This window comes from Juglans microcarpa x Juglans regia, chromosome 5S (assembly GCF_004785595.1).
Source record: "Juglans microcarpa x Juglans regia isolate MS1-56 chromosome 5S, Jm3101_v1.0, whole genome shotgun sequence".
In the NCBI taxonomy this organism is placed as follows: Eukaryota; Viridiplantae; Streptophyta; class Magnoliopsida; order Fagales; family Juglandaceae; genus Juglans; species Juglans microcarpa x Juglans regia.
The window spans coordinates 7,956,040-7,972,323 of record NC_054603.1 but is presented as its reverse complement, the minus strand read 5'-3'; the positions used below and the strand labels follow the sequence as shown (position 1 = coordinate 7,972,323).

Below are 16,284 nucleotides of genomic sequence, written 5' to 3'. Positions count from 1 at the left end.
TAATACAAAATTAGGAAATTAAAAATTAAAATCTAGCCACAACATGACCAAGATTGCAAGCCATATTAATAGACCGATTACGTGTTAAAAGAACTTTGCCATAGGGTCTCTCACCTAAACTAAACCTTGATTACACCAATTGAGTCAACTCTGTCCATTAAGGTCGGTAGGTAGGAAGGTTGTCCTGGCATATCATCTAAAAGATGTAGGTAGTCCTATTTAATGCACGATATTGTTGTTGCCGTTATTATCGTGGATTATTTTGAAGGAAAATATGTTTAGAGTATGCAAGACTCTTGCTTATATTTAAAAGAGATCTAATATGTAATGTCACTTTTAAGTATTTTTTGTATAATTTATTAATGTGATTTATCAAAATAGTTATTTTATATTAAAAATAAGCAACGTAAACAATTACATTAAAAGAATACACAAAGAATATAAATAAATGACTGAAGAAAAAGTATTTTTTATAATTGAATTCTCTTTTCTTTTAAACGAGCTGTACAAAAATTGCACATTATATACATGACATTATTCTTAGGCTCGTTTGGATTGAAATATATTCTCATATCATCTCATTTCATCTCAACATTTAAATATTATAAACATAAATACTTCTTAATTTTTAATTTTTAATTTTTTCATCTAATGATTTTTAAAACATTGCAATTTTTCTAAAATTTTAAATAAAACACAAAAAATAATTCAATTTTTTAAAATCTCAAAACAAAGATTATATCAAAAAATTATATTACAATAATATTTAAATTTTATAAAATTTTTCTTCAATTTTTTCTTTCTTTTTTGCTAAAACTACATAAAACATTTTAACTTAAATAATTGAGAAATGATATTTACAGTTATATAGAGCTCAAACGACACGTAATTTCTTTAAAAAAAAATGTGTAAATACAAGACTTACATTAAGATAAATTAATTTTTTAATAATAAATTTAACTCTTTTTTAATAAAATTATCCAACATAATAGTAGGTTTAGGGATGAGATGAGAATTTTATGTTTTGTTTAAAAGTTTAAAATATTATATTTTAATATTATTATTATTTTAAGTTTTGAAAAAAATAAATTAAAATTTGAAAAAGTTAAATTATTTATTATATTTTATATAAAAATTTTAAAAAAATATAATAATAAGATGAGATGAAAATTTTATATTTTATCTTATAGCTCAAACCACCAACCTTATCCTAAACCATTATTTCAATATAACTCGTAAATTTCTTATCCCATCTCCGATCAAACTCATACCCCAAACCGAAAATTGGATTATGGATGAGCACGTGGCACGTTTCTACTGAACAATATTTAATGCAGCCCTCGTCGTGGTGGGTCCGGTCCTGTAATGTCTGGTACGAAACGCGAGGGAAATTCCAAGGGCTCACGCGACCAGCCCTGGTCCTTGAACCTCCTGATTCCTCCCATTCCAAGTGGATTTACACGTAAGCCAAACTACTTTTCTTTTTGCCTTTTTTAGAATTGTTGGCGGCTTCGGGGAATGGGAGCGTCCGAGACTCCGACGGAGGGTGAGACGATATGAAAATGCCCTTGATCTCTTCATTTATTTACGTTATTGCAATTTCACTCAAGCACACAGAAACATTACTCAAACAGACCCATCTTTTTTTCCCATAACCGGGGGACTACAAATTTTCAGTAAAAATATGTGTATATACTATATATACATATATTTGACAAAATTAAAATGAAAGTAGGCCTGGCTGTCATCATGTTTTAATCAGTCCATTAAAGCTCAAGTAATTTTTAAATTTATTTGACTAATTAGGATTATAAATATAATGTTTTTATCTATATAAAATTGATGAGATGACAATTCATCCCCTAAAAGGAAAATGAGTATCATCAAATGGGTTATAAATAGTGTTATACATATGTATAATTTTACACATAATATTATATATATTGAAAGATAATTTCATTTTAAATCAAATCATAATTCTCGTTAAATAGATACCTTAATTATACAATATGATTTTTTCTTAATAATGATTTAAATCTTCATAAATACATAATTAATTCACTTACTCTTGTATTAATTAAAAGAAATGATATTTATAATCGGAGAGTGTGCAAGAGTTGTGTAATTTTTTTAAAATAAATGAGTAAATACAATATTTATATAATAAAAAAATTAATTTTTTAATAATAAATTATATATTTTTTTAAATTTACGTAATAATTACGTATTCTACGACTGTATGTAATATTATTTATTAATTAAAGACTATGTGCTCATTATCTCTAATCAATCGTAGCATCTATTTGAGTCTACAAAGCACTGTGGTCAACTTGGGGCCAAGCATATGAATAATGTTCAGCCATATAAAATCGCTGCGAGTTGTGAATTAACAAAAGGTCACTTGCCTCGGTTGCTTACGACATTGCCAAAATTCAAACCACATCATCATCGTCATCATCCCACTAAAGTGGCAATATTGTCATTAGCGGAGAAGTTGAGGACAATTGTTGTACATATGTTTCTATAAACCTCCACACAAACGCCCCAGATGCATTCCTACACGAGGCGAAAGAACGAGCTCATTCTGTGGTATTGACGGGAGAATCTCATCTTTCAGAGACAGAGCGAAAGGGTCTCGGCTTGAGAGTTTGTGATTGATGTCTCAGGTGTGCAGAATTACTATATATACTTGTTTATTTGTGATTATCAACTCATGGTAGTGTTGGCTTCTGTATGGGTTTTCGGGTTGTTCGTTGAAGTTTTGTTTTTTGAGTATTGTTGCGCGGCCACAGATTTTTCTGTGTCATTTTGGTTCTTTGTGGACGTGGGTTATTGTTTTTCTCTGCTTTTGATTGATTTAGAGCTCTGGGTTCTGTTTTAATTGATGTTTTCATATTATGGTTGTATAAATTTTTGTTTGAATTTATGCAAGGTGGGATTTTCTCTTTCGTTTTCTGTTAGGCTGAATTCTACTTTGGCGTCTAAAAGTGGAATTTGCTTTTTTATCACCCTTCTTTGTTTTCTTTTCTTTTTTTTAATGGTTGAGGTTTGAGAATTTAATTCCTTTATTGCTATTCTCATGATGACTATTCAAGAATGCATATTACATGTTATGATGGAATTCCAAGCTTCGTGTGAAAAGCATGCTTGGTTTTTTGAGGAGTTTGTGATTGCTTTGAGATTGTTTTACAAATTCGAGTGATTTTACAAATCTGATTTGTTATGAAGTTGGATATCGATTCTAATTCCTACATCTTAGATTGGACATACTTTCTCTGTCATTTGAGGTAGTTTTTTCCTCTCTTTTTTTCAACTAAATTCATTTGTAGTTCTCTCTCTATCCGGGTAACTTTTTACTTCTATAAAGTGACGTTTTCATAACATGGAGAATTCACGCTAGATTAATATTGCTATAGAGAATCTATTTTATTCCTTTACAGTAAATGCTTGAAGTCACCGACACACAATTCATTGTCATTGTTTACTGAAAAAGGTAAGATTCTTCATTAAAATCCATCTGACAGTGGGGTAAATTGAGTATGTCTAATTAGAATCGTGGATTCTATTGTTTCTCAACTTGCAAAGTTTCTGAAGTTGGTATAGAACATATACGTTTTAGGCGACGTTTATGTTTGTGATCTAGGGATTGGGACCCGTAGGGCCTTATTATATTGTGTTGTGAAAGTGGTTACATTTATCAAAAAAAAAAAGTGGTTACATTTGTGCTGGATCTGCACAAATTTCTTTTTAGTACTCTGCATGATATTTTGGAAACTATTGACTATGGTTTGAACTTTGAAGGGTAAGGAAGAATGAAAGTAGTTCTATATCTTTTCTAATATTTAATTAGGAAGTGCCATTTAGTCCTTTGCTCAGAAACTAGTTTCTAAGTTCTTTGTATAGATATTCCACCTGAGCAAGCGTTTTAGTTGCTCTTGACGACTCCTTGCGAGCATATGACTATCCACCCAAAAAAGTCAAAAGAAGAGAAAAGAAACAAGGTGAAGGCATTATCATAGAAGTTGCCATATTAATTTTTTGTCAAGGTTGGAAGCAAAAGTGTCAACATCCTGCTACCAATATTATCCAATAACCATGACCACGAATGGTGGCTTAAACTCCTAGTAAGGGCTTGGCTCAATTATACTCGCAAGCTTAGGGAGGTCCTGAACCAGGGCAAATATAGCCCTAGAACGAGCGATTAAGAGCCAAGATCTCATGGTGCAAGAGCATGTATATATCAGGCCACTCTTGTGACCCAATTGCAATGGACTCATAGCTGTCCCAAGGCATAATTTAGTTGAACAGGATCTTTGCCATAACAAGTCTGAGAAGAGGTACTAGGGCTTGGGACATGGTATCGCTCTTGATCAACTTAAAGTCGATGTTCAATGTTGTACTTTTAAATTCTTAATTTATTCAAGATTTGTGGTCTCCATAACCGTCCTTTGAGTTGTATTTGCATTGATTGTACATGCTAGTCTAATTCGAGTGACTGCAAACAAGATCCATTGTCGCAAGATATTTTACCTATCAAAGGTTCGGATTTATGAAAGAGACCTATGTGTTGCATTGTTTATATCTTAGCAAAGCACCTGGCTATTGCATTTGAGTCTGTATTAAGACTCTTTGGTAACACAAATAGGATGTCCATAATAGTACCGTTAACGTCTTTCATATGGACAACAATTACAAAGTTCAATGAACCTGACCTTTTCTTTCCACTTTGGCACTTTCTGGGTAGTGCATCTTTGTTAATCTGTTTGATATTTTAAAAACAATGAAACTTCCATCTTTTACCATCTGTATCTTGAATCATTGCCAATGGTGTTCATGGATTCTTGTTGTTTTTTTATGACTTGTTTACACCACAATTGTTGGTTGATTTCAGGTTTTATAATTTTCTCTTCAGTATCATTGCTCTTTGAATGTCTTCATTGGTTCTTTTTTCCTTCAACATTGATGTAGTGATCATGTTTAATCTTTTTCCTTTCTTGGCAGATTATGTTGGTGTAAAATTTTTCTTGCTGATAGCAAAAGAATTTTGTGGCTGTTCCTGACAAACAAATCATCTAGCTGTTTATTTGTTGTGTGCCCAACTGTTTATCAAGATTTGCTGTAAAGTTTTATGTCATGTTTCGACAAATAGTTGAATATCAAAGTTCAGGGAGCGCTTTTAGTGCCACCAGCAATTTCGTGTTTGTTTCTTGGCTAAGTCAGTCTATTATTATCTGTAGATGCAAACATCTCAGGAACACCATAGGTCAGCCAACTTGCAAGGGATGTACCACCAGCCTTTGCAAGATCCCTATTGTTTGTCTCATTTCCAGATTTTAGAAAACAATATGCGCCCCGATATTGACAACCAAGGAACAAGTGTTTCGGTTGAACCATCTAAGGAACAATACTTCACTCTGGAATCATCCCCGTCAACTGCTTGTTATGCTGTCTGTGATTCCCCTTCTGTCACTAGCAGCTTGTCTAATATAAGTCCCTTTTCCTCCCAAGTTTCTCAGTCATACCTGTCAGATGCACATCATTCTCCCAACAACAACTATGGATCGCCCGTTAGTGGTTCTTCTGTTGCTGATAATGGTTATGACTTTAGGCACAAAATCAGGGAAGTTGAAATTCTTTTGTTGGGTTCTGGACCAGATATTGCCGACAGCTGCTATAACTCTGTCAATAGTGGGATCCACCAATTCACTTCCATGTCAAGGTGGGATTGGAATCAATTGGTTGAAAAGATCTCTAGGTTAGACCTGAGAGAGGTGCTCAAATACTGTGCAGAAGCGGTATCCCATAATGATGTGTCATTGGCAGATGCTCTAATGGAAGTGTTGGAGAAGAGGGTATCAATCTCTGGGGATCCTGTCCAACGTTTGAGTGCTTACATGTTGGAAGGGCTTAGAGCGAGGTTAGAACGTTCAGGGACTGTAATCTACAAATCCCTGAGGTGTGAACCAACAAGCTCAGAACTAATGTCGTACATGTCTATCCTTTATGATATTTGCCCCTACTGGAAATTTGCTTACATATCTGCAAATGTTGTCATTGAGGAAGTTATGGAAAATGAACCCAGAATCCACATCATTGATTTCCAAATTGCACAGGGTAGTCAGTGGATGTCACTCATTCATTCTCTTGCACGTCGGCCTGGAGGGCCTCCCCTTGTCCGCATCACAGGTGTTGATGATTCCCAATCAGCTCATGCTCGAGGTGGAGGACTTCATATCGTAGGGCAGAAGCTGTTGGAGTTTGCCAAGTCATGCCATGTACCATTTGAGTTTCATGCTGCTGCCATGTCTGGTTGTGAGGTTGAGCAAGAAAATCTAAGGGTTCGACCTGGGGAGGCCCTGGCTGTTAATTTCCCATACGTGTTGCACCACATGCCAGACGAGAGTGTGAGCACACAGAATCATAGGGACAGACTATTGAGGCTGGTCAAAAGTTTGTCCCCCAAGGTTATGACTCTTATTGAGCAAGAATCCAACACCAACACTTCCCCATTTCCTTTAAGGTTCAAGGAGACAATGGAATATTACACAGCCATGTTTGAATCAATCGATGCGGCTCGCCTCCCAAGAGATGACAAGCAACGGATTCGTGCAGAAGAGAACTGTGTGGCCCGTGACATAGTAAACATGATTGCTTGCGAGGATACTGAGAGAGTGGAGCGGCACGAAATGCTGGGAAAGTGGAATGCAAGACTTAAAATGGCGGAATTTACTCCACTAACATTGAGTTCCTCGGTGACTAATGCTGTCGTGGATCTACTAAAGCTCTATAATGAGAACTATAGTATCATGGAGAAGGATGGGGCCCTCTACCTACGTTGGAGGAACAGGTGTATGGCGACCTCTTCAGCTTGGAGGTGAAAGTGATTGCTCTGAGAATTTCTGTAAATCTTATTTTTGTCAGTTTTTTTAATGATTTCTAGAGCATTAGAGACAGTGTTATTAGTTATATGCAGTTATATAGATTTAGATAGTAGTAGTTCTCTTCCAAAGATACCTACCTTAGAGCATAAAGCTGAATCTCTATATTCACTGTACATGTCTACTAAAAATGAAAGAAAAAAGAAAATAGGTCTCAGTCGTACTGCACTTTCGCAGGTTGGCTGCCAAGAAATTTCTCGGCTAACCTCAATTGCCAACCAACAATGACAATGTCTTCACTAACCATCCAGGTCGCAAGCATGCAAGGACAGGTTTACATTTTACTTGTGGTTTCACTTTCAGGGAGTAGATATTAAAGCCAGACTTTTCTATGCTTCCGTAACAGAGTTTATGCTGGAGAAAGCATTGCATCCCCTTTCTCAGTCAGCAATGAGCATGTCTACAAACAGAACATTCATTAGCATAACCAACGTCACTTGTATGTTTAGTCTTAGGCCCCTCCGATAGGTCTAACAGATAGTTTCAATTAATCTCATCTCGTCTTAACATCTAAATACTATTAAGACACAAACACTTTTAAATTTTAAAATTTTAAATTATCAACTTTTTCATCTAATCAAATACTAAATCATTTCAACTTTTTTAAAATTTTAAACAAAACATTATAAAACAATTCAATTTTTTAAAATTTTAAAATAAAAATAATATTAAAAAATCTTATAAAATATTTTAACTTAAACTATTTTATTACTATTTATAAACTATTTAACTATCTCGTTCCATTTTATGCAGTGGAATGAACATTCTCTTCTTATTCATTGCCCTATCATTTATTCACCAGCACAAAAATAGTTACTCTACGTGAAGTACTGCCAAATAATTCGCAGCTTTTGGAAAATATTTACAAAGATTTCTTCCTGAACCATTAACACTTATTAAGGTGTATACCAATCTTCTTTTTTATGTATTTTATGTTGATCAATTGCATAATCTGAAATGCTTCTGGATGCTGAAACTGGATTTGCTTGCATAAAATACAACTAATTGAAAAGGGAATTTTGGATATTTTGCCAAATTTAAGGTTCTGCCTTGATTGTTCGTTGCTTCTCTCTCATATGATCAACAAATAGAAATAAAGCTGATTTTTCTCTTTTGAAATAAAGCTAGAGCATTGGCATTGATATCTACATTTGCAAATGCAAATATATATTTGCATAATATGAATTTTAATTTGACTGTATTGGATTATGCATCTCTATAATTTTACATAGCAGTATTTCAACATCTTTGGAGATGCATTATTCACTCATCAATTATTATTTTATTAATTTTTTCTCTCTCCTCCCACTTTCTCTCTCACAACTCTTTCCTCTTCTCCCTCCTCTAACAACACAAGAGAACCTTCACCTTCACCTTCATCTTCATTTCATTATTATAATATATTATATTTTTTATCATTTTATTATATTTTTAATATAATATATAAAAAAATATTTTTTATTATTATATTTGTATTATTAATGCCAAATGTAAGTAGTGGTGCTAATTGTAAAATATATAAAAATAATAATTTTAGAAAAAAATAATAATAATAAAATTATTATTTGGCTCAAAGATGTATAATCTAATGTTTTTTGATATGTAAAATCAATTTCTAAAAAATATGATTTTACATATGCATATAGAGAAATCAATATTAATGCTCTTAGCAGTCAAACATTGTGTGAAAAGTACTAGATCTACAAATAAATTTCACAAAATCTAACTGATTAATTGATGTACCTTCATATGAAACGTCAGACCTACTTTATAATTGAATAAATCTTACAATTTGAAGAATTACTTCAAATTAGATTAGTTTGTATGTTTATTTATCATGTACTTTCCTTGATGTCTCCGAGGTGTCATAGATCATTACTTGGAACCCAAAAGAGACATGGATTAATCACTCATTTGTTGGATCTTCCCATCCATCACCCCCAACATGGTTTCATGGATAACCTCTCAACGAATTTTCTTTACAAATAATCACTCATGGGACACAGAATCTATAACAAAGCACCTTGAAAACACCCAAAATAAATAAATTCACCAAAGTAACAAGTGGCAAAAAAGAAGAACATTTTAATATCCATATACTACTACACTGATGACATTGTAATAATTTATAAAAATTGGTAATGCATCATTGTCACATCTATTAGTAACCCAAAATCCATATCTATCCAAAAAAAAAAAAAAAAAAATCCATACATCCTTATGTAAGCCATCCAATTTTAAAAAGATAATCAAGAAATTCTTAGTTTTTTTGAAAATATAAATGGTGTGATACCCATCCTTTTATAGATTTTCATATCATTAAATTACTTATACTATATCCTATAATAACGAGTAATGTTATATACCTCTCGTCTCACTTTCATCCCACTGTGTAATGCACAAATAAAAAGAAAAAAAGATATTAAGTTTATGTATAGTGAAAATTGTTAACTTTTGTCACGATATATTATTTTCTACATAGATTTTCATTTAAGTGGTTCATGATATATGAAATTATTTAAAATGGGTTATATCAATCTGTGTAATCAGATGAAAAAATCCAAGATGTAGAGTAATATTGCTCGTTTACATGCATGAAATGATTAGAAAGTTTATAACATATAATGAAAATTAAAAAAGTTAAAAAAAATACAATCAAGTATGGGTTCTATTAATTACTATTTAGGAAAAAACTGAAATACGAAATAAATGCTAGTAAAAGTCTATTGATTAGATCAAGAAAATCACATATATATTTTATCTTTCAACTAACGATGATCACGACGTTGTCACGCCATTTGAATGCAAGATGCCAGCTAGTTGGTGGTTGGCGGTAGTTAATTTGTTAGTTTTTCTAATTAATTCGAAGTGCATGCAGGTGTAAAACACGTAATTTGTGCATGTTTTCTTTTTTCTTTTTCTTTTTTTTTTTTTCCCCTTTTTTAGTGCACAAGTACTATTACATGACTTAATTAAATAGTTTGCACATCCACATGAAATAAAAGAAAAAAAATCTATTCATCATCATTTTTCTCATCATCCCATGATCTGGCATTAAAGTCCGGTTTGGATACAGGAAGTGTTTCATCTCATCTCATTATTATAATTTTTTTAAATTTTTACATAAAATATAATAAAGAATTCAAAATTTTGAAATTTCAAAATAACATAATATTAAAAAATAATATTCTAACAATATTTTATTCAACTTTTAACTTTCATATCAACTTATATCATCTCAACTCACTATTCAAACGACACCTAGGTAAATCTTAAGACTAAATCCTGGTAAATTTCAAATATGTACGTCGAGGTTATTTGAATGATGTTGAAGTATATACTGGCAATCAAATATAAATTTATCCAAATTTAGCATTTTTAATTTATTAGCAAGCAACTAACTGTTATGAAATAAACAAATATCAAGGAAAAAACAACCACATAGGACAAAATACAAACAAATTGATGAAGTTTTGAACAACCATTTCCGGCAAAAATAATCGCCATAATTATGTTAGAGGCGAATACAAAAACCGCCACAAATAACTTCCGGCAATTTTTTCATCGTCGACAAACAACTTCTGGTGATTCTACTATCGCCGCAAAAGCAGCCACAAATAACTTCCAGTGATTCTATTATCGCCGCAAAATCTATACGTCACATTAGCGGTGTAAGGAAAATCACCATTAATGTGTGCCGAATATTTTCGGTTATAAAAAATCGTTGCAAATTCAATTATTTTCGGCGACTAGTCGACATAGAGTTTAGCGATTAAATAGACAATGTTGGCAAACATTTTTCTGGTGATCATGTATATTATTTCCGGCTAGTTTAATCGCCGGTAAAGGTGAGTATTTCTATCAATTTTAAAAAATCGGCAGAAAAAGTTTTACTTGGCTCTTTAGAAGCGGCAACTCTTTGGCAAACTTTTTTAGCCAAAATTACTTCATTGCGGCGATTTATGCCCTTTTTTCTGGAGACCAAATAGGTTTAATTCTTAGAGTGCCTAAATGATAGATTCGCAAGTGAAACATAATAAATAATTTTTAATCATCTAATGCCACATCATGAGATGATGAAGGGATAATGAGAAAAGAGATGATGAGTGGCATTACTCGAAATAAAAAAGAAATGAAAAAGAGAAGCATGATGTTTTGCGTGGAAGAAAACTCATGGGACTTGGGCATGATATGCATGCATAGAGCATATTATTGTAATGAATTTTAGCAACAAAAATGCAGGTTGGTGACATGAGTCCTTAGACTTTGATCATGGATCACAAAGGGCATTATTTTCCATCTATAGTAGTTTCATTCACATTCTTCCCACATAGTAAGATATTGGAGGAAATCAATCATATTTCGTTTGTTTCATTTCTTATTTTTTGCCGACAACCATGGCTGGCGCCTGGCGACTTGCACGGTAAGGTAAATAAAGTCAGATTCTATTAAAATTTCAAAATTTTGAAATGCTTTATAGTATTGATGGTTATCTTTTCATTTGATCAAATTTGATCACGTATTCTAAATTATAATAGTTACATTTCGAATTTGTTCGACGAAAAGCAAGGTAGATCAATGAAACTTATATTGTCTAAATTATAAAGTACCATCTCTAAATGGGGAATAATTACAAAGAAAAATTACGCCATAGACAACAAAAAATAAAGGAATGATAATTCTATATATATATATATATATATATATATAAAATGGCTATCTAACGGAACTTTTTATTTTAACAGATTTTATTCTTTTCCCGTTAAAGTTAACACGTTCTTTTAAATCCATTTTCATGCGCAATAATGAGTTCCTCAATTAAAACTCATGATTAGATCTTATTTGATTTATTTATAATTATTTGATTTAAATAAATTTACGATATACAAGATTCTTGTACGTTAGACAATGTTCCAACCAACTGTATAAAAATGTGGAGGAAATTGTTGACAAGATTTCAGGGAGCCAGCAACTGACTGGGGTGGGCCTATGTTGTTTCATCTTTCGATTAAAAAAAAAAATTAAAAACAACTTTCTTTAATTTCTTTAATTTCTAAATTTTATTTATTTTTTAATTATATTTATACCATCGATTCCCGTTTGGAAATGCATCTCATTGGTTGGATCACTATTATCCAATGTACATTTGGACAAAATACCATTTGTTAGTCTGATAATAGTTATATTACACGATATACCAAATCATTGGCTCTTTCATATTGAATGGCAAGTGATTGCAATTTATACCTTGAAAGCATATTGCATAAGTAGTATCACATGCCTTAAATTTGTTTGTGTATTTACAACAGGTGCAAATAGAATATGATTCATAGCCGCTGTGAGGATCCAGACTCAAATTGGTAGATAATGCAACAAGCAATTGAATCGGATGTCTTTTCGATCAATTCCTCCATCATCCATCTATCACTGTATCCTCCACCAGTCTTCAACCAAATTAGGGTTTCAAAAAATATCCAAAAGTATTTCCACGAACCATCTTTTGCTTGTATATTAATTACATCAATTGTCCTATGCAATAGAGTGGAGCAAGGATGTATGGATATTCTGTATTAAATTTGCATTAAACATGTTTGGCATAAATAGTTACATAAACCTCTACACCAAAATATGAAAGAGAGAGGACAACAAGAAGAAAGAGATGCATTATGAGGTGCTTGGAGTGGTGGTTAGGCAAAGTCTGAATTGAGGGATCCTTGGAGAAACAGTGGTAGGAAGTGGTCATGGATTGATGGAAAATTAATGTTGTCATATATAATTGTATGTTTATATGTTTCTGAAGGAATATCAATAATGCCTCGATGCATGCAATAAAAACAAAAGAAAACATTGTTTCTACATTTTAAATACCGCCCGATTTGATATCATCCTCAAACTATTGATTTTTACAATTACCCTCAAATTATCAAACAATCTTACTCTTATCAATTTCATAAAAAATTGACATAATGTACCCATTGAAAATATTTCAGATTTTCAAAAAAAAATTTAAAATATAGAAGAAAAATATGATTCATTTAAAAATATATTATAAATATAAAAAATAAAACTTTTTCTCAGATTTACTTTTTCAAAAATAAGTTATTTTGTTAAAAAAAACGATTTTTTAAAATAAATTTAATTTTTTTTAATTGGGCCTCTATAGATGTCTCCGACACCTTGTGAGCCTAAGCCCGATTATTTTTCGAGGCATTTGACAGTAAACCCTAATTTTCCTTGGCAGCGGCCGCAGAAGCTGCCCTTCCTTAAACGATTTGTCTATTCTCAGCCGCACGATTCACAACGAACCGCACAGATCCAATGCAATAGCAGCTATAAATATCCCTCAAAACCCCAAAGGATGCCGGGCTTGGAGGCTTAGGGGCTTAGGGTTCATCACTTCATCTATCATCCTTGCCATCTTCTAGGTCTTAGTCTCTCTGTTCTTTTTGCCATTCCCTCATATCATGAATCTCTGATTGCCGTCTTAGACAGTATCAAGGTACCGAATTTGGTTGTTGTTTTTAAGACTTCGTCGAAGATGTTGTGTGTTTCGCATGTAATTGTGGCCTTCTACCTTGAATGGGTTCTAGTCGTATATGTGACAGGGGATTTTAGATCCAATCCCTTACTTGATGCGGAGCAAACTTTTGTTGCCATGTTTGCAAATTCCCAAGTTAATGTCACAAAGCAATGCCTGTTGACGTTGACGGTCCTCCCAATTCTATTGGGAGCTCCTCCGTTGACGGGCGGTCTCATATTCCATTGCCTTGTGGAGCAGCGTTGCTGCCTTTACCATTTGGGACTGGCCATGAGACAGACATTTAGCATTCTGTCGCAGAAGCTCTTCTTATTTTTTATTTTTGTGTAGTTTTGTGTTTGGTGTTTGAATATTGCCGATGATGACATTCTATACGATAATACCATCTTTCGGGACTGAATGGCTTGTAAAAAGGCCTTGCTGTCATTTTACAATTCTGAGGCATTATTTGAAATAGAAAAATGCTGTCTTTTATCGGGTTGTTTTTTATACTTTTATTGGTTATTGTTTTGCATTTGGTTTATTTCGATTGGAATGGGGTTGAAAGAAATCGTCTTGATGGGGTTGTGTTTTGAGTTATAGTTCGGATTCGATCCAACTTCAAGGTGGTGGTCTTTTTAAGAAGTAGAGTTTTGGAAGTTAAACCATGGTTTCTATTCTATAAATGATATGAATTTAGTTTTTAATTGTTAAGTAATCCGAAGTGATTTCTTAAACTTTTGTCCTCTTAAGATTAATGGCAGGATCCTGCTTTGTTTGGTTCATTTGGTACATATTTCCTCCAAAATAAACTGTACAGTTGAAGCAGATAGGTTCGAGTCTGGTAAATTCTTTTGAATCTGGGTCAAGTAGCTGTTGTGTTTTCTTCTTTATCGTTGATCCACTGCAGGATGCCAAGCTGAATATATTTTTTGGAAGATGGAAAGCCGAACTTAGATCATTTTTGTTAAATTTATTTGGTAGTTATTTTTTTTGTTTGAAATTCTGCATAATTCGGACAAAGCACGGGAAATAGGTTCCAGAATGATGTGGATGGACGGTGTATGATTCGGACAAAAGTTCAGCAAATTGGTCCCATAATGATTTGTGGAAATCTGTATATATGCTAGTAATTGTAATGTGCATGTATTGAAATTTGTTAATCATGGTCCGTTAAAAGGACCTGCTTTCTTTTCAAGTCTCCTGTTTCACTGCTGGGTAAATTGAATTACCATCCGGAGGAATCAGCTGGGTAGACACAATAAACAAATACACGGATTTCTTGTAACTTGTCAAGCACCCAAACAGATCAAAGAAATTATTTTATTAGATCAAACCCCATAAAGAAAATAATTTAGAACTTCTGAAAACTCAAATCCTAGGGAAAGAAAATTCAATGGAAATTTTCAGACATTATAATATCTCAAATTGAAGTGATGTTCTCGGATGAGCGATCCTTCACTCTCTCGACATCCAAAATAGAGTCCAACGTCTTCGGCTGTAATGGAGTGAACCCGGTGGCAAACCTTGATGTCCTACACAAACCAAGCGAGCCTCGTTTCACAAAACTGCCTGGGAGCGCTCTCTCTAGTAGTTTTGGGGATTTTCTTGCTGAGACAAGGTACTGAAAAAATGTTTCGGAAAAACACAGGCTGTTGAAGCATGATTGAGTAGTGTTGTTGATGAATAAGAAGTTATTCAGATTCCAAATGTAAAATTCGATAGGAATGAACGTTTTTTAAACCTTCAAAGCCTAGAGTTTGAAACTAGCATACGATGCTTTCAAAGGGCGACTGGGTGCGAGTCGAGATTCAGACGGCTGAGGCCATATGAGTTAGGTCTCAATTGAGACTCGTCATCCCTAGTGTGTAGCCAAGTCGAAGAAGACAATAAATGACGGGTGACCTGTTGAAGAATTTTATCAAGCGGATAGAGTAGTATGATAATCGATAATGTAGTTGCGTATGATGAGACTCGGGAGTTGGGATCGAACTTAGAGAACCTGCGAAAGAGAAATGAGGCAGATAGCGAATCGGCCAGTGGCCCAGTATTTTGACAAAGACTGGGCTTCTTGGGCCATAGGAAAAGGCAACTGGGGCCACGTTCGTATACTGAAACTAATTTTTTCAGCAATGCTTTTCTTTTAGAGCATCCCTATCCGCATTTTTATATCACTGTTATTCTTAAATTATAGGGAAAAATTTAGGAAAAAGCTTAAAAATCTCCTCCCATCTCATTCCTTATTTTAGGATTTTAGTTTAAAGGATGAACAGTGATTCCCTATATTTAGGAAACTACTATTCATCCCCTAAATCATCTTTTATTAATATTTTATTCTAATAAATAAAATATATTCTTCTTCTAATCAATTATATTTTCTCTTATACTCATGTTTATTATAGTTTTAAATAATAATTTTAAAAATAATTTAAATAATTACTCAAATATAAAAATAATAATTCTAAAAATATTATTAAACCTGTAAAAATATAATTTAAATTTTTGTTTAAAATATTCACTATAGTAATAGTTCAAAACATAAGAAAAAATATTAAGTAATTAAGTTTGTAAATGGAAGTGAGAAAAAAGTAATAAAGAAATAGTAGAAGAATATTATTTTAATAGAATAGAGAGAAATGATAGGGAATGAGATGCAGAAGGTTTTTTTAAAATGAGTAAAATTTAGGATAAAATTATAAGAAGTGTCCTTTTTAGCTAAAATTTAAGAAAAAATTTAGGGAATCGAATGTGAATGCTCTTAATGAGGGTTTTTTCTATGCGTTTTCTTGCTTTATGTTTTAAACTGTGCGTTTTTTTAAGTATGTTTTT

The 16,284-nt window shown here is 32.7% G+C and overlaps 1 protein-coding gene and 1 non-coding gene across 2 annotated transcripts; both read left to right on the top strand.

The window, feature by feature from the left end:
- The first annotated feature begins 2,513 nt into the window (after positions 1–2,513).
- On the top strand, positions 2,514–7,095 carry LOC121268300 (scarecrow-like protein 13). Its single transcript, XM_041172513.1, has 2 exons — positions 2,514–2,666; positions 5,002–7,095. The coding sequence occupies exon 2, from the start codon at positions 5,238–5,240 to the stop codon at positions 6,876–6,878; it is 1,641 nt and encodes a 546-aa protein (XP_041028447.1). The 5' UTR covers positions 2,514–2,666; positions 5,002–5,237; the 3' UTR covers positions 6,879–7,095.
- A 6,733-nt stretch (positions 7,096–13,828) lies between these two features.
- On the top strand, positions 13,829–13,921 carry LOC121268707. Its single transcript, XR_005941220.1, has one exon. It is a non-coding gene; the product is annotated as a small nucleolar RNA SNORD96 family (small nucleolar RNA).
- Positions 13,922–16,284: the final 2,363 nt, after the last annotated feature.